The sequence below is a fragment of the Ambystoma mexicanum genome, chromosome 8 (assembly GCF_040938575.1).
Source record: "Ambystoma mexicanum isolate Mex_15411 chromosome 8, UKY_AmexF1_1, whole genome shotgun sequence".
In the NCBI taxonomy this organism is placed as follows: Eukaryota; Metazoa; Chordata; class Amphibia; order Caudata; family Ambystomatidae; genus Ambystoma; species Ambystoma mexicanum.
The window spans coordinates 1702074007-1702096835 of NC_090929.1; the positions used below are offsets into that span (position 1 = coordinate 1702074007).

Below are 22829 nucleotides of genomic sequence, written 5' to 3' on the forward strand. Positions count from 1 at the left end.
ATCATTTGTGAGTAATAGATCGTGATTGAAGAACGTTCTGAAGCGACCATTAGTTGTCCTAAGTCTTCATACAGACAATTATCTGGAGGGTATAACATTCTAGCGAAATTGGACAATAGGCGCCAGTTCCGTCGTGCAGACAAAGCAGTAAGACCAAATTCTTGCCTTATTATCACATTTGGAGTGGATTTGGCGAGCCGCAATGCCCCCTTCCATATGCTTCCTTGTAATTGGTCAAGGTAGCTATTGAGGTTCACAAGGCACATATCCAAAGCGAAAAGAAGCACAGATTCCACCTTCAATATGTAGAATTGCAGTAGTGGCAACAGTGAGAATTTACAAAACTTCACGTAAACCATCCGCATTTGAGTGGAAAGGGGAGCCGCTTTCTTATGTAATACCTCTTTCCACATTGCCAAGGACTGGGAATCAGTTATTGTATAACCGAGATAGCGGATGGCAGGCACTATGGTTATAGGGAAGTTTTCAATTCTACAGTTGCGAGTGATGTTTTTCCTTTTCAAATTCCTAAACACCACAAGGTGAGATTTTTCCACATTGCATTTTAGGTTATGAGTCTGACAATAAGAGGCAAACAAGTTTAATTTAATTTGCAGGCCTTTGGGAGTACGATCAAATATTACAATGTCATCGGCAAAGGCTAGCCATTGGATTTTTAGGTGACCAAGCCTTGCCGGATAAGAAATATGATTGTTCCAGATGTCATTTATGCCACATAGGTAGAGATTGAATAGCGTGGCCGCTAGGTTGCATCCTTGCTTTACACCAACATCGATCCTTATCGGATACGTTGTTGCGCCTTCATTGTTGACTCTTACCAAATATGTGGTGTTTTTGTGAAGCTTGGATATCAACTGTATGATGTACTCGGGTATATTCATTGCCGCCATTTTTTTCCAAAGTAGTGCACGTATGACAGAATCAAAGGCGGAGGTGAGGTCTATGGATGCCATATAAAGTGGGCCAGAGTCTCGTACTTTGGTTTTCGCTAACAAGTGCGCCATAATTGTTGCATTAACGGGAGTACCCATCCTTGCCCAGAAGCCAATTTGATACCTGGATAGAATCCTAAGCTGCCCAATGACCGCTTGTAATTCCCCCAGGAGTAAGCTAGCAAACACTTTCGCAGCAGTATCAATTGGCGCAATCGGTCGAAAATTGCTGGGCTCAGACCTTAGTCCTTTTTTATGTATTGGCACGATGATAGAATTTAGCCAGGAAGGAGGGGTGTCGGCGCATGATAGAATGTTATCAAAAAGTTTCTTTAGAATCTGGGCCCACATAACTGGATGCCGCTTAAGAACACAAGGTGGAATCCCATCAGGGCCCGCTGCTTTTGAGTATTTTAGTTTCATTATCGAAGATTCTATAGTAGTCATTTCCCATGGCAAAAAGGACGCAATGGCTAGGGTAGTCCATTTATACTCAGTTTTTTCGAACGGTGCTGGGAGGGCAAATATTTTTTCAAAGAAAGTCTTCCAGACCTTTGCCGAAATCATAGATGACTGATCCGTGGTAAGTGCAGTAGTACCCGCCCTGAGCAAAGCCCATGTGAAACGTCTATCCCTGTGGCAAAGAGTGCCAAACATTTTCTGATTTACCAAATTGTGAGTAAAATGTTTATGATCTCTGCATTTGTTCCGTAGGTGTTCAGAACCCTTTTTTTTCTATCATGAAATCCCTCCACGTGAGGGAAGTTTTACGAATTTCGCGGAGAGCCGCATTCTTAATTCTCTTGGCTTCGAGAATAAAGTTGGAATTTGGAGTAAGGACTCCTTCAAGAGAATGCGGAATGTTTAACCGTAACGAGTTTATTACCCCAGTTATTATTCTGGATAAACCATCAAGTTCTAAATTTAGGGGCGTTCGATGGTGATAAGAGCTATAATAGAATGTAAGGCGTGCAGAGATCACCTCATTTACTTTGTCACAGAGTTTGGTGGCCCATTGAATAGACAACCTAGGGCGGTCCCCTACTCGCATGGCTTGCTGATGGTCCTTGTCTAGTAGAGCCACATCTAACTGCAGGTTCAAGTGAATCATGTAATGGTCACTATAGCCAGGATCATACATTTTGATGTTATTTGAAAGCAACTGCAAACCCCGCGATATGGCAAAATAGTCAATACAAGTGGAGCTACCACCATTCTTCCTCGTCCCAGTACTTTCAAGTGTTAAATGTGGGGAAATAAGGGGAGAGGTCTTGCAATAACCCATAAAGGTTGGGGGAGGGCTAGGTAGGTCAAGATTAGGGGAAGGGGGATACCATGTTTCACATGTGGGTATTCTCCTATCTCTCACTCTCCTCCGGTGTCTATAATTCTTCTTAATGTTACCTGACCAGAGGAAAAGGGGTATCAACATCCCGCAAAGGCTTCTGGGATTATGTATTCATTATAGAATGGGAAGGGGGAGTACTGCTTCTCCCTCAAAGACATCCTCTCCCCAATCCTCAAGTGCTCTCCACCCAGGTGATCCTCCCTCACTTCTCCACATGGTCGGGATCCAAAAGTGTTGGCCTTTCCCTGGCTACCTGAGAAGGGGTTCTAAGGGGAGTAGATGTCAGGACGCGCTCAGGTTTCTCACAACCCTCACAGTTGGTAAAAAGAAGCCTACACATTGTGAATTCTGGCCTAGCGCCCACCCTGCATACCCACCCTTTCCCATGTGCCTCCTATCCTGCCCCCCGTCTCTGCGCTGTTGAGGTTGGGTGCCTGAAGCCTGTTGTCTGAACTCATTCATTGGTCCCCTGCAGGGTTACAAAGGCATCACATGCTTCATTATCCCAAGAGACACAGAGGGCTTCCACGTCGGCAAGAAGGAAAACAAGTTGGGACTGCGCGCCTCCTCCACCTGCGCCCTCACCTTTGAAAATGTGAAGGTAAGTGGCCATGCTTCTGGCGTCTGCTGTAACATCAAGAAGTGGGAGCTGGGTGTCTAATCCTTTGGGGTGTCGGCCCATCTTCTATGCTGTCTGTGGTCTTTACCCATATCAAAGAGGAGTGTATTGAACTTTGCAATGCCTCTGAATTTGCCGCAGTGTCCTGCCATAGGAGGTGCCATGATGCTCTGGGTTGCACCAGTGTTAGGAGTTTTGTGTGTTCTTAAACATCTATGGGTCATTAATAGTATCCAGGATTGGGAGGTCTGAGTCCATGAGCTTTGAGGGTCTGTCTTAATATGAGGAAGTGATAGGGGTGTGTCCCTGTGGTGCTGGCACCTAGATGGTAGGCAGTAACCATGCAGAGATTACCAGTATCAGCCTTCTAAAGACTGGTGTTCTATTGTTTTTCAATTAAGTTAATAGTTAAAATCTAACGACTGACGTCCCAAGGAACATAGTTTAAAAGCTTTTCTGCTCATTTAGGGCAAACGAGACCCTGGAATGCCAGGAAGCCGGGGCGTTCCTCAGAGGTGATGCATAGGTCGCTAAGAGCATCCCTCAGCAAGAAGCAATATATTTACCTTGTTTGTCACTGACCAAGCACCAGCCGACCTGACCTTTGGGGGCTGTCGAATGGGCCTCACTGTGGACCCTGTGGGTAGACTAAGGTCAGCCCCCTGATGGATCCTGCAGCTGTTGAAGGCAGGGGGCCTTACTATGGTGAGTTCTACTCTACCCTCAGCCCGGTTGGCTCAGGGTACCTCAGTAGAAGCACATGGACAGCCAACATTCCCCCTTGTGGCTGGTGGATGTATTTGCCGTGGCTGGCTGATGGGGGTTGAGGGAAACCGTCGTTGTATATGGCACAGAATAGTGGAGACTCTCAGGCTGGTGTGGGCAAACATTACGTGTTGAAGAGTTATTACCCTATTGACTCAGAGAGCTCTATAGGTGATGGAGAGGAGTGGTGAGGCCGAACAATGAAGCAAGTGACTCGTTAAGGCTCTTGTTTAATGAAAGGTCGTTATTTACGCTTTCTTCAAGGAAGGGATTGGACCAAATGCCTATAGGAACTAGATGATAAGCTGCAAACAGTAAGTATAAATCTAATCCAGCTGTCTTCAAACTGTGTGCTTGCCCCTCTTAGGGGGCCCAGAAGGATGTACGGGGGTGCAAAACGCCTCAAAAAGGGAGTACGTTGAGTGTTTATAATACAATGTATAAGGAGATATGGCATCTGGGGGCCTGCCAACATAATTTATTACCCTAGATGGCTCTCAGCAATTTAAACAATTTAATAGCATTAATCGAAAAATTGTCAGGGATAGACCAACGTAAAGTGGGGCTTGACTTGGATATCCAACGCTTTTCTAGAAAATCCTAAAGCTACAAACCTATTCTTACAAGTCCTTACCCCTCCTTTGGACGCTTCACTCTACAGCACAATGTCTAAACGATGAGGTGAACAGAAATGTCCAAACCGAATGCTCTTAAGTCGTTTTGACTCTTGGCTACCCTAAACTTCAAACACAAAATGTTAGGAATGTTCGGCCAATGGGACAAATTCATAACTTTAAAATGTCCAGCCCTAAGCTAACAATCCAAACAGTTTCCCCTGGGAAGAATTTTACATGGTTTACTCAGTCTGGACTTTCCTCGGCCTTCCTGCTTTTACCAGCTCTCTGAAGACCTCTCATTGGCATCAGGTTCTGTTGTTCCTTGATTTCGACTCCTTCTGGATTACTTTGCCTTAGCCGTCTAAGGTGTCATCACTTCTCCCCTACGGGGAGCCCTTTCCCATGAGGCTAGGGAGATGCGGTTGCTACTCAGTCTCCCATAGGGGTGGTTTAATGCGGCAGAACCTCATGCATGGTGAGAGATTACCCCCTCTGTGGACAAGTACCCCCTAGGGTACCGCCTGATGAGCACTGTCAATCCCCAGCATTCCCTAGCCCACCTCCACTCTGAGCCATTTCATTGAGAGTAAACCGATGTGTTTTTGTAGTAGATGGGATATAGCCAGAACAGAACATACTGAGACGAGGAAGAACACAAGGATGAAGAATAACCAACTCTTAAGTTCTGCAACAAGGTGGCTCACCGGAGGCATGAGGAATGCCAAAGAGACATGGACTGCAGGCGAGGACGATGCACTGGAAATCCACAAAAAGTGACATAGGCACTCATTGGCAGTTTGGCGGACCGGAAATAAAGGTGCCGGTAGCAATGTACCAGCATCCTTTCCGGACCGCCAAACTATTAAGAATGCTGGTAGGGGCACTGAACTACCGGCAGGCCTGACCTGCCGCAAGTTCAGGCCCCTACCGGCATGTTTTTCACCGAAGCACCGGCACAGATTACAACGGTGCCGGTGTCAGGGGGCCATTCATCTGTTGGGGAAGGGGAAGGGAATAGGATAAAGCAGTCCATGGAAACAAAACTTCCTATAAAACGGAAAAGGGCCCTCAGACATATCTAGACCAGTTCTAAAATCCAAAATGGTGTTCAAGCTTGAAATAAGTGGGCTGGAAGGGGGTTGACTTAAACTTAACTCCAAGCACATTATCAATCCTAAAATAGCTTGGCTGTGAGAAACCTGAAGGTGTCTCACCCGCTAGTCCCCGGGGATCTGTCATCCGGGTGGCCAGGACAAGGCCATCGTTTTTGGATCCCGTTCCTGGGGGTGGACCAATGCGGGAGGATCACCTCGGTGAGGGGTCTTCGGGGAGTGGGGCACCAGATGGCGAGATGCGGTATCTCCTTCCCTGTAACACCTTTACCCCAAACTACCAGATGGGAAACTTAAGAACTCCCCGCCCCTTCCCCTTTCGCAACACAAACACTTTTTTACAGACAGCTCACTATGAGAGAAAAGGGACTAACACCCGAGCAGTGTACCTGATATGTTCCAATGCAACGGTCAGGCAGGGTCAGGCAATTACTGACTATCACACACACCTGATTTCCATTACACTGCCCCACACTGATGGAGCAAGAGAGCACACTCTGAGCGAGGCAAAGCACACAACGAAACAGCAGTTACAAGATGGCAATTTAATGCAAGGCGAAAGACGGCATAACAGAAGGCGATCACAAGGAGGAAAGTGCCCTTGACCTTTTAGTCCAGGAATCATTACTTTCACGAAACCTTGAGAATTGAAAGCATAAAACCAGGAAACCAGGCGGAAGAATCCTGCATTGTGTGTCTGAGATACCCAGGGCTCCTTATTTTTATTTTTTGGGAGTATTCAGCTATTTTTAGGGAGTAAAGGTGGCTGATACACCCTTTATCCTTAGGGCTGCTTGTACCCATAGAGGCATGATCCTGAGACCAGCAGTGCTCTGCCTCTTGCCCTCACAGACATGATCCTGAGACAAGCAGTGCCCTGCCTCTTACCCTCACGGAAGATCCTGAGGGCAGCAGTGCTCTGCCTTGTACACATACAGACATGATCCTGAGACAAGCAGTGCCCTGCTTCTTGTCCTCACATACAGGATCCTGAGACGAGCAGTGCTCTGCCTCTTGCCCTCACAAACATGACCCTGAGACAAGCGGTGCTCTGCTTTGTACCCATACAGACATGATCTTGAAACCAGCAGTGCCCTGCCTCTTACCCTCATGGAAGATTCTGAGACAAGCAGTGCCCTGCCTCTTACCCTCACAGACATGAACCTGACACAATCAGCGCCCTGCCTCTTACCCGCACAGACATGATTCTGAGAAAAGCAGTGCCCTGCCTCTTACCCTCACAGACATGATCCTGAGACCAGAGGTGCCCTGCCTCTTACCCTCACAGACATGATCCTGAGGCAAGCAGTGCCCTGCCTCTTACCCTCACGGAAGATCCTGAGGGCAGCAGTGCTCTGCCTTGTACACATACAGACATGATCCTGAGACAAGCAGTGCCCTGCTTCTTGTCCTCACATACATGATCCTGAGACGAGCAGTGCTCTGCCTCGTACACATACATGCATGATCCTGAGACAAGCAGTGCCCTGCCTTGTACCCATATAGACATGGTATAGAGGTAAGCAGTGCCCCGCCTCTTACCCTCACAGACATGATCCTGAGACCAGCAGTGCCCTGCCTCTTGCCCTCACAAACATGACCCTGAGACAAGCGGTGCTCTGCTTTGTACCCATACAGACATGATCTTGAAACCAGCAGTGCCCTGCCTCTTACCCTCATGGAAGATTCTGAGGCAAGCAGTGCCCTGCCTCTTACCCTCACAGACATGAACCTGACACAATCAGCGCCCTGCCTCTTACCCGCACAGACATGATTCTGAGAAAAGCAGTGCCCTGCCTCTTACCCTCACAGACATGATCCTGAGACCAGCAGTGCCCTGCCTCTTACCCTCACAGACATGATCCTGATACAAGCAGTGCCCCGCCTCTTACCCGCACAGACATGATCCTGAGACAAGCAGTGCCCTGCCTCTTGTCCTCAGACATGATCCTGAGACCAGCAGTGCCCTGCCTCTTGTCCTCACAGACATGATCCTGAGACGAGCAGTGCTCTGCCTTATACACATTCATACATGATCCTGAGACAAGCGGTGCCCCGCCTCTCACCCTCACAGACATGATCCTGAGACAAGCAGTGCCCTGCCTCTTGTCCTCACAGACATGATCCTGAGACAAGCAGTGCCTTGCCTCTTACCCATATATACATGATATTGAGACAAGCAGTGCCCTGCCTCTTACCCTCACAGACACTATCCTGAGACAAGCAGTGCCCTGCCTCTTACCCTCACAGACATGATCCTGAGACCAGCAGTGCCCTGCCTCGTACACATACAGACATGATCCTGAGACCAGCAGTGCCCTGTCTCGTACACATACAGACATGATCCTGAGACAAGCAGTGCTCTGCCTCGTACACATACAGACATGATCCTGAGACAAGCGGTGCCCTGCCTCTCACCCTCACAGACATGATCCTGAGACAATCAGTGCCCTGCCTCTCACCCTCACAGACATGATCCTGAGACCAGCAGTGCCCTGCCTCGTACACATACAGACATGATCCTGAGACAAGCAGTGCCCTGCCTTGTACACATACAGACATGATCCTGAGACAAGCGGTTCCCTGCCTCGTACACATACAGACATGATCCTGAGACCAGCAGTGCCCTGCCTCTTGTCCTCACAGACATGATCCTGAGACAAACAGTACACTGCCTCGCACCCAGTGCTCCAGATAATATTTTGAAGTGGCAGTATTTTACTCTGGATTTTTTTAAAGTTTAGAGTAAAATGATTTTCTAGGGACTAAAACAGCATGTCGATTCCAAATGGGAGTATTTTATAAGCAAGTAGAAATGTTTTAACTGTAAAACAAATGTTTCTGTTATAAATATTTCTTTGTACCATAGTTTCTTCCTGGTTGTTAGGGAGAATGATCATTCTATGGCTAATTCCCCTTACCTATAGAGTCCCCCAGCAGCTTTGCTGGATTTGAAGGGTTTGTTTCTTTTTACCTGCTAAGAGTGAGGCTCTTTTTCCCACTCTTAGGCATTTTTTCTATGTGTGTTCTAGGCTATTTTTGTGTTTAATGCCTATGGGATTTTCTCTCCCCCATAGAAACTATATTTATTCACATGTGTCACACAGGACCCTCATTGCAGTGACACAGGGGTGTCGTAACGACCCCCAAACATAGACTCCATACCCTGGGACTGACTACTGTCTCCCAGGGCATGTAAAGTCCCCATTGACTTTGCTAGTCAATTGTCCAACCCATCTTACTATGGAGGTACTGGAAAGGGTTAATAGTTTTTCCCTTAGGTTCATTTTCGAGGGGGTACCGTAAAGTCCCTCTCTCTAAAGTTTCTGGCTGGTGGCAGTGGTTACTACCTTAAATATTCAACCGCAAAGATTTTACTATGGGATTTTCCCATTGTTCGAAGCTACGACTTTTTCTGACAGCCTCTAACATACCGCCGGTCTATTTTATTATTAACTTTACTCCGGTAAGTTTTATTCACCAGAACTTTAATATAAATTCTTTCTCGTTTATTACTCTAAACTCCTAACCGAGGTCGGGGATCCTTTGTTCGTCCTTATGGCGGGCTTCTTCCAAGAAGCCCTCCTTTCGGGGCCACGGAGTCTGGGGTGGGTCCATTGTGTGGGAGGCGGAGTAGGCCCCTGGACAGGGTTGCCTCCGCAACCCATGTCGCACTCTATCCTGATAGGATGGAGGGTCTCCCGCCAAGATGACCACTCCACTGTGTGAGTGACAGCTAGGCTGTATGAATGGGGATCTTTCTGCATAAAAGCAGGGTCCTGAGGACTGGAAGATCAAGACGTCACCACTGGAACTACGGAACCGAAGGGGAGAGAAGCCACGGACATCTTCAGCACCTGCACCACCGGTGAAGCCCTGCTGCAGCGTCTCACCACTTTTCTTCCACACGACGAGAGGAGATCTTCTTCGCAAGAGCCTTCTTCCCTTGAGCTGGTGGGAACAACCAGTTCACCAATCGCTTCCTTGGACCTGCCTTGGTCTAATTGCCAGTGCCCAGCACTTGGAGGCCGGATAGCCAGGCAGCTATCGACCCAGACCGCGATTTAAAGGAGCGTACCTTTTTTTCGTTGGGCAGCACCACGGCTGGTTTCATCCCTGGGTAGTGCAGTAACTCGAACCTTCCTCCACGACGAGAACCTCTCTTCCTCTGCTGGATCCCCCGAACTGCAGGAATTACCAGGAACAACCGCCACCGCAGGAGCCACTTCTTCATTTAAAGGTACATTGTTTCGCCACGCCAAGCCGCCCTTTCTGCGTGGTAGCCCTAAAGGTGTTTTAAATCCTTTATCTACTTGTTGGGTTGGCCGCCCTTTCGTCTAACATTGTCTTTTGCCTTGCATCTACCTTTTCAATATTTGTTAATCAAAGACTTGACTGCAGCTACAAGAGCATTTTTGCTCCTAAGCTCTTGGTCCTGTACCACTGACTCTGGCTCAGGCCTATTGACTCTGGCTGATTTGTTAGATCTGCTCTCACTAGATTGATTCTCAATGAGAAATGTGTTGATACACCTGAATCTTCTAAACACCTCTTCCTTCCTACTGGTTTAACTTGTGAAGTGCCATTTTGCTCAGTTTTCAATTACTTATCTTTCTGCTAAAGTATTACTGTGCATTACTTGTTCACAAAACTTATGGGAAGTGTTGCTAGGGGTGTCTGAAGATATTTCGGGTTAACTTGTGCTTTCCCTCCCTTTTGCTAAATTGCTAGAGTGCCATTTGTAGTTGGTTTTCACTGTGCCGTTTTGCTCAGTTTTCACTATACCGCAAACTTGTCTGCGATTGCCTAGGGAGTTGTATATACTTTCCTTGACTAAACTTAACTTGCTTTATCAATTGTGATTTATGTGTTGACTAGATGTGTATAAAATAAATCTATATATTCTCTTTTTAATACAAAGCTTTGGTCAGTGTTTCCTTGTGCCATAGTACTGTGATACCTATTGTGTAAACCCTGAATACTGCTCATCTCCCTCTTGAGATAAGTCTGACTGCTTAGCCACAGCTACTGACTAAATCTTTGTGGTACAGACTGATACCAAAGGGGATTTTTCGTGCTCATACCTGTAGTCTTAATCTTCTGTAGTGCTCCCTAATGGAACTGCACAGGATTCTGCCTAACACTGTGACACTACTTTTGCTACTGGTCAGTAAAAGTGGCTGATACACCCTTTATCTGTAGGGCTGCTCGTACCCTTCGGACCTGATCCTGAGACCAGCAGTGCCCTGCCTCTTGCTCTCACAGGTACAATCCTGGGACAAGCGGTGCCCTGCCTCTTACCCTCATGGACATGATCCTGTATCAACACTGGTTGGGGCTTTGATAAAGCGAGATCTCTGTATGAATGAGACCTGTGAATGTCAACATGTTTAGAAGTAAATTAACTATATACTTCCTGTGTGCAGCTGCCCTCTACCAGATGTCTCCTTCTGAATCCAGCCTTTCGTCTGCTATTTTGTAGGTGCCCGAGACTGACATCTTGGGGCAGCTGGGGCATGGCTACAAATATGCTATTGGCACGCTGAACGAAGGGCGGATTGGAATCGCTGCTCAGGTGAGAATCCGTATTTGCACTAATAGGTTTATAAAGAAATATATGATGCTCTAATACTGTGTTTGGTGCCCTTGATCAGGGGCAAAGATGAAGACAAATGGTTTCCCAACCAGCCACTGGAAGACATGGTTTCCAATATGATCCATTCCGATCATCTGTATGTGCTTATCGCGTTCTGTGTTTTTCTTTACATTCTGGGACTTGTACACCTGCCTTTCTCATTCTAAAAAACAGACTAAGTCCCAGAATGCAAAGAAAAAAACAGGACTGGAAAAGCACCTACAGATTGGAATGGATCTTATGGGCAACTATGGGTGTAGTTAGGGCTGGGCGATATGGTCCAAAAGTCATATTTCAATATTTTTGGCTGAATGGCGATACATGATATATATATCTCAATATTGTTTATGTGGGTTAAATGCTCAGTTGTAACCTGCCAACTACATGTGAGATGTCACAAACACCTTTATTTATAAGACATTGGGCCTCATTACGAGTCCGGCGGTAAAACCGCCTGGTTACCGCCGGACTCGTATTACCATTCCGCCTCCATGATTCCCGGAATTACCGGGGCATTACAACCCCGGTTTTCCGGGAATCACGGAGGCAGAATGGTGTTAATCCCCATTCCCATTGAGTCCTATGGGACTCAATGGGAATGGGGATCATGGAAACACCGGCAGCATCTCGTAATGCTGCCGGTGTTTCCTCGTCCGCCTGCAGGCGGGCGGTGTTAAACCCGCCAGGTCAGACCTGGCGGGAACATCTTCTCCCGCCTGCAGGAGTTGTGATCGCCCGGCATGGAAACAACAGTGGCGGCGGGTTTGCCGCCACCGTTGTTTCCATACTGGCCGATTTGTAATGAGGCCCATTGATCAAAGTAAAGTGCAAATACAGGGTTCCTTTTCCTGTTTGAGAAAACACACAGCTGTGTATATATCAAAATGTAAATCATTTGTAGAATATGAAATAATGTGTATATGTATTTCTGATGTTTGTTAATTTGCTTAGAATCACATGCTGTGCATAGGTCCGACATCCAGTGGTCACTGCGGAGTATTGCATTTTGTTTTTCGTAGTCGAAAAGTGGACGTCGACAAGGCGTGTCTGTAACACTATCCCTATAGTGACGTGCGTTGTACCCACAATCCCTCACGCGTCGAGGTCCCTCATATTGTTTTTTTCCGCCCAGCTACTGGTCGCCTTTATGCGGAGCTCCTCGAGAGGCATTGACAAATAGTTTCTTCGACCTTTGGTCGTTTGTTATTAATATCAATAACGTACATCCCTCCTTCGACGCAGAGCTGTTTCTCCGCCAAGCAAGATCTTCGACGGAAAGACGAGCGGAGGGGATCCTTCGGCGCTGCCGAACACGTGGCCTGGCCTCGCCGGCCATACACAGTAGGGAGAGTGGGGTTGTGTGGTCTTTCTTTCTCTTTAAGAATGCCTTTCTCTTTCCCCTCCCTCTCTTTCGAGGTCGTAGTCCCACTTCTTGCCCTCAGCTATGGAGATGACGCCATATACCTGGAAGGATAATCACAAACGGTGCAACCGTTGCTTACCCCTCGATCACCAGGAGGACGGCTGTGCGGCCTGTAAATTACTAAAGCCCAAAACTCTAAAAGACCGCAGGGTCAAAAGGTGGGCGGCCTATGCCATGTCTAGGCCTGATTCCTCGCCCGCTGCCGAATGTGACGAGGACAATGACTACACGGCCCCCGTAACAGAGGTTGTAGACCTCTCAAAGGAGCGTTCGCGCTCCTCGTCGTCCGTCCCCGGCCCCGACAAGCCCGGCTCACGCCCAGCTTATGGGGATGAACACCCCGGCAACAAGGACGCACACGGAAAAACACCAAAACACATACCCCCCGGCACGCATTCGTCGAAGACGAAGGGAGCCATAGCGCCAACGGGGGCGCCGGGCCCACCGGGGTCTTCCGCCGACCGTAAGGGTCGTCAGCCCTCCCCGCCACCGCCTCCGCGACAGGCGACTGGGCATTCTAAAAATAAGGGCGCTAACACCAAAACCTCCGGCGACGCGCATCGTAAGAGCGCTCACGTTGCCAGCAAAGACTCGACAAGCAGGGACTCGACGAGCAAGGACTCGACGTTACATAGCGTGACGGCGACCGATCCCTCGGAAGAGAGAATGATCGCCGAAAGCCTTGCTCGCATAGCATCCAAGGACGGCCAGAGACGTACGGCGAGTGAGATGCCGAAAACCGTGCACAAGGCCAAAGATACGCCGAAAGCACCGGAAAACAGATCAGGCCAGTTCCCGATGCCGACGGAAGGCCCTAACCAGCGAGAAGGCTACTCAGAAAGCAAAAGCTCACTTTCTTCGACGTTATGGGACATAAGCAGACAACTACAGGAGGAAGAAACTCCTTTTTCATTCCCAGACCGTCCTGGCCGACCTCAGTGGACCTTTGAAAGGTTCCAGACCTGAATGGATAAACTAGACAGGTTCATGTCCATCCCAGAAGACAGGGCACCCAAGAGACCAAGGGAGGCACCCCTGGAGAGTCCAAGGGCTAAATACCAGAAGTTTTATAGCCCCATACAGGAGGACATATACTCTTACAATCTCACTGAGGAAGACACCTTCTTCCAGGAGGAAGATGAGTTCACCTATGTTGAAGACCAACAAGAAGAGGAAGGTTTTCACGAGGACACTAACCTAGGTAAGGAGGGATTCCAGGAGGACACAGGCGAGGGCGACCCAAATCCCTGGCAGTCACCAGCAAGCTCTACAGACACAGGCAGTAGCAGTATAGTCATCAGGTCTACTGAAACTACACCAGTCAGGAACCCTTCGCCTGTTGATGATCAACCCACCTTCAATGCACTGCTGAAGAAGGCAGCAGCACATTTTGAAATTGAAACTGGGGAGGTCACCCCAGACACCGATTTTGTGGAGAGGATTATCAAGGAAAAACCCCCCACTAGCCAAATTATCCCCATCCTCGCCTCAGTTAAGAGACGTATTACACCTTCTCTTTCCACTCCTGCACTGGTGAGAGGGGTCAATCCGAGGATTGAGAAACTGTGTTCTCCCTCTCAATCAGACCCATTATATGTTAAGGGTCACTCAATCCCGGACTCCCTGGTCGTCACCAACACCAGGAAAAGGGCCGGAGTCCCACTATCTACCAGCGAGGCACCCCCAGATAAAGAGGGGAAGAAGCTTTATGCCCTACCCAAGTGAATCACCACCTCTGCAGCATTCTCTACCAGAATTGCCAATAATAACACACTATTGGCAAGCTATGCTGATGCTCAATGGGGAAAGCTTAAACAGGACATTGAAGAAGCTCCCGAACCCCTAAGAACTCGTTTGCTGGCTACAGTTAACGAGGGCTCTCTGGTCAACCAAAGCATCGTCAAGAATACCCTTGATGCAGCAGAGACGGCTGGTCGCACTTTGGTACAAGGAATTTTGCTGAAGCGTCACGTCTGGCTTTGCAATTCCGGGTTTAAGGCAGAAACACAAGCGTCCCTTATGAATAAGCCCATAGAGGAGTCCAACCTCTTTGGGAAAGCAGTGGATGACGCGCTGGAGAACGCGAAGAAAGGATTTGACACAATAAAGACCTTAGACCAAATTTCTAAACCCCCTAACAGGCGGGGATTTGGTAATAAGCGCTTTTTTCGTGGCCAACGCCAGCAACAAAACCAACAACAGTATTCTGCCAGCAACTACCAAGGAAATAGTGGCCAGTACAATCAGAGGGGTCAACGCCGTGGCAAAGGGTTAGGCCGGGGTTCCACCCCCAGAGGCTCCCAAGCCACCAACACCACCAAGTGACGCGAAGATTTGCGTCCCCTACCATGCAACGCCGGTCGGGGGCCGGATAACATCCTTTCTTCCAGCATGGGAGGGAATAACATCAGACCGCTAGGTACTTTCCACCGTAGCCCACGGCTACTGTATAGAGTTCAACAGTTCCCGAGTGGACGCCGCATGACACCAGAACACCTCGCCATCCTTCTCCAAGAAGTGGACCAACTGCTGGAAAAAGGAGCCATAGAGGTTGTGCCTCTGTCTCAGGTAACGGAAGGTATTTATTCAGTGTACTTCCTTGTACCCAAAAAGGATCTAACCATGCGCCCTGTATTAGATCTGCGCCCAGCGAACAAGTTTGTCAAACCCCAAAAGTTTCGTATGGTGACCTTACAGGAAGTGATCCCACTGCTATCACAGGGAGATTACATGATAACACTGGACATGAAAGATGCATACTTTCATATTTTAATGTTGCCAGCGCACAGAAAATACCTCAGGTTCATGATAGAGGGCAAACACTACGAGTTCAGAGTGCTATCCTTCGGCATAGCATCTGCACCAAGGGTATTCACGAAAGTACTGGCAGTGGCAGCGGCCCATCTGCGCAGGTTATCCATCCCAGTATACCCTTACCTCGACGACTGGCTCATAACAGGGGATTCTTACGAGACATGCTTCTCAAACACCCAAAAGACTGTAGACCTTTTTGTTTCAACTGGGCTTCTCCATCAACGAGAAGAAGTCCAGCTTAGACCCCAGCCAAGTCAAACAATTCCTAGGGGCTCTAATTCGAACAAAGGACGGCATCGTCTTCCCCTCCAACGAGAGGGTCCAAAACATGCTGTTTCAGATCCCCCAATATGTGGCAGGTCGAGAGGTGATGGTGCGCAAAGCGATGCGCTTGCTAGGAATGATGGCGTCGTGTATTTATTTGGTACCTCACGTGCGCCTGCGCATGCGCCCAATCCAAGAGTGGCTCAACAGCCAGTGGTGTCAGGCCAGCGGACAATGGGACGATCTGGTGGTGGTCTCGCAGGCCTTGGTTCTCTCGCTACGGTGGTGGACAAAGGAAAACCTGATAATAGGGAAACCCTTTGCCACACCCGCGGTGGAGGCCACTCCAACCAAGGACTCATCCCTCACAGGATGGGGGGGCTCACCTATCCCATCAGACTGCTCACGGAGTGTGGACTCCGAGCGTAGCATCCAAGCACATAAACCTACTGGAGCTACTGGCGGTGTTCAAAGCACTAAAAGTCTTCCAAGAACACCTACAAAGGAAGACAGTGATGGTCCTTACAGACAGCACCACAGCCATGTACTACATCAACAAGAAGGGGGGCGCACACTCTCCAGGACTGTCCAAGCTGTCCCAGAATATATGGAAGTGGGCTCTCAGACACAACATGTTCCTACTGTCACAACACGTACCAGGGGAACTCAATCTGCTAGCAGACGAACTCAGCAAAGTCTTCCCCCCTGCCCGAAGAGTACGAATGGCGATTGCACGAACACATCGTCTTAGACGTCTTCACGCAATAGGAATTCCCCGAAATAGACCTGTTCGCAACTCTGGAGAACTCACAATGCCAAAGTTACGCCTCCAGGTACCCCCAGAACCAGTCCAAGGGGAACGGTCTGTCGATTCAATTGTCGGGGAAATATGTTTACGCTTTTCCCCCCGACTCCCCTTCTCAACAGAGTTGTGCACAAGATGCACCAGGAACAAGTCACCATGATACTAGTGGCCCCGTTGTGGGCCCGGCAGCCATGGTTCGCTCACTTGATGGAGATGTCTCTATCCCCCCCAGTGAAACTTCCCTGCCCACACAACATGCTGTCACAGGACAAGGGCAGGACACTGCATCCATGCCCTCAGAACATGAACTTAGCAGCCTGGCTCCTGAGATCAAAGAATTTGGACATCTACAACTCCCGCAGAGATGTATGGACATCCTCAGGGAAGCCAGAAAACCTAATACTCGCCACTGCTATTCTAGCAAGTGGAGAAGATTTGTCATCTGGTGTAGAGGAAAGAGCATCAACCCGGTTGACTGCTCTCCCACACAAATTGTTCTGTACCTGACCCATTTATTGGATTCAGGTCTAGTGTTCAATTCCATTAAAGTCTACCTGGCGGCACTTTCTGCTTACACCACTTCCCAATTTAAAGTGTCGTGGTGGAAGATCCCAGTTATCAAGGCCTTCATGGAAAGGGTAAAGAGAATACACCCTCCGATAGCTAACCCAGCTCCCGGATGGGACTTAAATGTGGTACTTACCAAACTCATGGGCTCGCCATTTGAACCCATGCACAAGGCAACTCTTAAGGAACTCACTCTTAAAGGCATGGTCTAGTAAAAGAATATTATTTAAAAAATAGATAGGCAACATAAAAAAAAATACTAGCATTCTTTTTTAAAACTTCATATGTAAAATGTTGAGCTATTCAAGCTCGAAATTCGCAAAAGCAAGCACATGGGCGAATCCATTTTGTGAAATGGATGTCCTCCTGTGCCGACTTTTGCTTTTGCGGCACTAATGAAGGAAAAGCCAGCCAGCTGTAGTAAACAAAAGCTACCGCTGGGTGGCTTTCCCTTCATTAGTGCTGTACACTGAGGACGGGGACCGGAGACCAGAGCAGGAAAGCTGCAGCTGAATCTCGGTAAGTGCTATTTATTTTTTTTAAAAAATAAGCACTAGCTGCGTTTTTTTTTCTAAGTTTTCCGGGCTGGAGGAGCACGGAAAACTTAGAAATAAAACTGCACCTTTAAAAACGTTGTATTTATGTTTGCGGTCGCTTTTGAAGCGACCGCAAACATAAATACAACGTTATTGTGTTGGAAAATGCTGCGGTTTTTCTTTTCAAGTTTCTCAGGCTCCTCCGGCTCGGAGGAGCCTGAGAAACTCGGAGAGGAAAAACCGCAGCGTTTTCCAACACAACCGCGTTGTTTCTGCCTGAATCTGCTTACCCATTTCGGGGTCTAGGGCTCCTTGTGTTGAAACCAAGTATCCTTAAACTATTTTGATTAATTACTTTACTGACTACCCTCCTGTCAGTATCTAGAGTGCATACCTTTTCCTTCTTGAAAATGGTCTGTCCTCTGCATTCCTTTACAGGGTGGGTGGTATTTTGTAGTCTGTAGACTGTTTTTTGAAGAATAATAGTCGATATTTGTATACAACCTTGACTGACAGTCCCTTTTACCATTGGTTTGTAATTGTGTTTTTGATGTGTTGCAACTAGCCAACGATCTACGATCTTGCAGAGATAAGCCTGCCGTTCCATCCACGTTACCAAAATTAGACAAGGAGCTTTATAATGGACTTGTGTTTCCAATCTGTTCGGATCCCTTCTGGTGTACTAGAGGTGTGGGGCTGATTGATGGTTTAGAAACTGCTATTCATCCCTGTTCCACTGGTGACCTGGAAGTCGATTCGCCACAACAGTCACTGGGGACAATACATAGGTGGACATACATGAATTTAGAACAACCAACATTGGAAATGTTTAAGTGCTCGTAGGCGGTACGGCCAGCTGTGTTCAGGACGTGACAGTTTTGGTCGAAGGCAAGGGAAGAATGTTAATTCGCTGGCAGATGAGAGGTAGGGTAAGAGGGTAACTCAGAAGCAAGGGGGTAGGCTTTTCGTTTCGTTTTAAACAAATTTGTGTGAACTGTTTCTCAGAGAATTCCTTGCACGTGGAACAAGAAGAGAGAAAGAGCGGATGCGAGAGGAAGCACAGGGAGGGCGAGAAGCCACAAGTGTAGTCGAGGCAGAGCAGAGACTATGAGAAGGCTTATAGAGTTGGATAGAGGATAGATAGATACAGTGGTGCCTTACTGTGGATAGAATTGTGAACCAGGAGAAGACATTTTAATCTGGCCCTGTTTTGCATCATCAACCATCCAGCCTTGTGGCAGTACGAGGAAGTAGGTGTGAAGTGAGGGAGTTCAACGAGAGTCCTGGTAGCAAAGTTAATGATCGTGTTGAGCGGACAGAAAGCATAGTTGGCAGACCAAAGAGGATACTGGAACAGTAGTCCAGTTTAGAGAAGACGAGAGTGGTTAGGAGATGCTTGGCAGTGTCGGGAGGAAGAAGGTGCCTGATTTTCCTAATATTTAGGAGGTTGAGCTGCTGTGCCAGTTTTGAGGATGAAAGTAGAGAAGTTATGAGAAGGGTCATAGATAACGCTGAGGATTCTAGCTGAAGAAGAGTAGGGAGTGTGTCAGGTGGGAACTGGATAGGCAGAGGAAGAGATGAGGAAGGGATGAGAGAGAGCTTTTGGCAGGGAAGAAGAGTACCTCTGTTTTGGTAGAGTTTAACATCAGAGAGTGCAAAGCCATCCAATATGTAATGGCAGAGAGACAGTTGATAGAGAGATCAAAGGAGAGTTCAAGAAAAGAGAAGATGATTTGGGTGTTATCTGCGAAGAGTTGGTACGAGAACCCAAAGGAGGAGATTAGTGCTCCAAGAGCAGAAGTGTAGAGTGTAAAGAGGAGAGGACCCAAGGCACAGCCTTGTGGAACACCAGCAGTTAGAGGAGTGAGTTGAGAGGTGTTGTTGCTCCAGGAAACAGAGAATTGGCGAGGTGCAAAGTAGGATTCACTCCAGGCAAGGGCTTGATTGCGAATCCCAAGAAGAGAGTATTAAGGAGATCCGAGTGATCAACAGTGTCAAAGGCAGCAGACAGGTCAAGGAGAATTAGGATAGAGAATAGGTTTGAGTGCTTAGCAGAGGTGATAAAGTTGGACACATTCATGAGAGCAGATTCCTTGGAGTGACGGGAGCAGCAACCTGCTTGCAGGGGGTCTTGAAGGTTGTGGATGTGTAAGAAATTGGTGAGACGGTTGCACACAACCCTTTCAAGCACTTTAGAGTAGTGCGGAAGGAGAGACACAGGGCAAAAGGTAGCCGGTAGATTCAGGTCAGCCCTTGCTTTTTTAGGGGAGGGATGACTGTGGCCGTTTTGAAAATGGAGGGAAGGCAAGCAGAGTCTAAGGACAGCTTAAAGAGTTCAGCGAGGTGAGAGGCCACTAAAGGGGCAACAGGCTTGACTAGCTGAGGATCAAGAAGTTCTGATGGGGCACAAGAGGGGTTAGAGTTCATCAATAGAGAGATAACTTTGTCAGTATTAGTGTGGCTAAAGTGGGAGATGGAGGCAGAGGATGATGGTAGAGTGGGTGGAGTGTAAAATGTAGGAGGGTCTTTGGTTATGTATATGTTTTCCCGCTCTGAACCGCAAAGTGTGGAGTCGCATAACGAGTGTAACTGGGGCACCTGGGTAACAGGACAAGTGAGGAGTGAAAGCAGGCTTGAATAGGGAAAGTGCGAAATCAAAAAAGGCAGAGGAATCCCCTAGGGGGTCACTCACCCATTATATTTTTAGACAGTTTAACAGTTTTTCTTGTGATTTCTTTTTGGGACTCATGGCATTATTAAATACAATGAAAACAGACAGACTCAATTCCTGATTTAGGGAATGTTTAACTTAGATAAACTAGGAGCCCTAAAACAGGCATTAGAAAAGGAAGGAAAATATCACCAGGACAGTGGGGAGTGTTGGCCATGTGGCTGGAAGAGGCCACAGCTAGAAGAGATGACCGGAAAGTCACAGGATTAAGAGAGAGAGTAAACACCAATTGAAAAGTGAAAGTACAAATGGAGTTTAAGAACATGTGCATAGGATAGACATTGGCAGTGGCAAATAATTGTGTCGCTTGCCAAGATCAGGGAAAGGAGACGTTTGATGTTAAACATATGACCTTATAGTTGCAAAGTCTTCAGGGACAGGTGCGGGGACAGCGGCAGGGAACAGGAAACTTTCTGTGGAATCAAACCCAAAGAGCAGGCCGACCTAGAGGCAGAGGTCAAATGGCCCTGTAGGCATTTCCGAACCAGCAAGGAGGATACAGGGGCCAGCCACAGCAGCCGAGACAGCAGGGACAGTTTGACCAACAACAAGCATGGGGAAGACAGGGTAATCGTGGGCAGTGGAATTGGAATAACCAGCAGGCTCCTAGAGCTATGGTACTGAACCCATTGTTTTGTAATTATTGTAAGTAGGAGGGCCATTGGAAAAATGAATGTCCATTCAGACCGCAAGTAAGGCAACAGATACCAGGGGGAACTGACCCGGGTAACACACAGATGCATCCACAGGGAGGACAGGTCCAGGGACCTACTGCACCCATGGGCCAGGTGACCCAGTTCCCAAACCCCAATTCTTATATCCCAGAGACACCACAAGGAGAAGGGGTACCTCTAATTGAGTATTGACAATCAGAAGGGGGAAGGGACTCAGGACGCACTGATGATACCAATTGACCATGAGGGTCCTTATGTACAGTGCCAGCTCCAGGGAATGCCGGTACCATGTCTGGTATATGCGGGTGTGAACTGAGCCGCTTTACGAATTAATACTTTTTCACACACAGCTAAACCAGTAAAGATAAACAGATCCTTTGAAACAGTTGCCCCGTACACAGCGGTATCCCTCAAAACCTGCGGCAGAGGAAGGAATTACCCCAGTGATCTAATCATTTTTGAATCAGGGAATCATCGTTCCGACCAGCAGTACCAGCACGGCGACCCCAGGTGAGCTGCAGGACCCTCTGCCCCACGCTTGCCACCTTGTGGCCACGCTCGTGCCCCCTTGCGGCCCCAGATCTCCTCACTCCCTGTGTTCCCCGGCTTTCCTCTTCCCCTCCCTCCGCCCGCCCCCGGACCTCCCTCTCCCTGTGATTGGCCTCTCTGGCCTTGTACTGAGCGAGGGCCTGCAGCTGCACCTGGGGAAATGCCATTACCAGCACAGCGACCCCAGGTGAGCTGCAGGACCCTCTGCCCCACGCTTGCCACCTTGTGGCCAGGCTCGTGCCCCATTGCGGCCCCAGATCCCCTCACTCACTGTGTTGCACAGATTTCCTCTTCCCCTCCCTCCGCCCGCCTCCCGGACCTCCCTCCCCCTGTGATTGGCCTCTCGGGCCTTGTACTGAGCGAGGGCCTGCAGCTGCACCTGGGGAAATGCCATTACCAGCACGGCGACCCCAGGTGAGCTGCAGGACCCTCTGCCCCACGCTTGCACCTTGTGGCCAGGCTCGTGCCCCCTTGCGGCCCCAGACCCCCTCGCTCCCTGTGTTCCCCGGCTTCCAGTCCTCTGCCAGGCTGCCCTGCGGCTAAGGGCCCTAAGGAAAAGGGCGGCTCCTGCACTGGCAGCTCCGAGACGTGACTCTGGGTATCCACAAAGGAAGCCAACAGACACCAAGAAAACTGTAAGTGTGGCATGGGTGGGGTGTAGAGCCATTACTCTACTCCAGAAAGCCCTCGCCACTCTTCCTTACCTTCCATAATGTAGACTACCATAGACTTACATCATGCATACTTGGAGAGATTTGCGACCACCAATCCAAATCTACTCTTGGGTGAACTGTAAAGGTTGCATTCCATCACACACTAACATACTAGCCACACCTATGGAGAATGATGAAGATTAGCCTGCATCTCTTTAGTCAGCTGTAACAATGTTAGCATGTGCCACACTTAGATGTCATCCTTATCTTAAACCTGCGTCGCATCTAGATAGAAATATGAATGTTAGCAGGTGCCACACTTAGCTGTCATCCTTAACTTTAGCCCTCCTTGCATCAAGTTTGAATATGAATGTTAGCAGGTGCCACACTTAGATGTCATCCTTAACTTAAGCCCTTATTGCATCTAGATAGAAATATGAATGTTAGCAGGTGCCACACTTAGATGTCATCCTTAACTTTAGCCCTCATCGCATCTAGATAGAATATGAATGGTAGCAGGTGCCACACTTAGATGTCATCCTTAATTCTAGCTTCTGTCACTTCTAGACAGGGTTATGAATGTTAGCATGTGCTACACTTGAATGAAACTGTGAGGGATGACAAATTCCACACCTGGATGGAATAGCGAATGATAGCGGGCATCACACCTTGACACAATTGTAAGGACAGCAATGCCAACTAAATAATGCACTAACAACTTCAGCCCTCCACATACACCTCTCAAACTCTAACAAACACAACCA

General features: G+C 48.3%; 1 protein-coding gene across 2 annotated transcripts in view; it reads left to right on the plus strand.

Moving 5' to 3' along the window:
- The window catches only part of ACADSB (acyl-CoA dehydrogenase short/branched chain), a 359596-nt gene that overhangs the window by 190456 nt on the left and 146311 nt on the right, over positions 1-22829 (plus strand). For both annotated transcript variants that reach the window (XM_069612021.1, XM_069612022.1), the window contains 2 exons: positions 2777-2902; positions 10897-10989. In XM_069612021.1, the coding sequence (XP_069468122.1) occupies positions 2777-2902; positions 10897-10989 (219 nt within the window). The remainder of the gene's footprint in view (positions 1-2776; positions 2903-10896; positions 10990-22829) is intronic.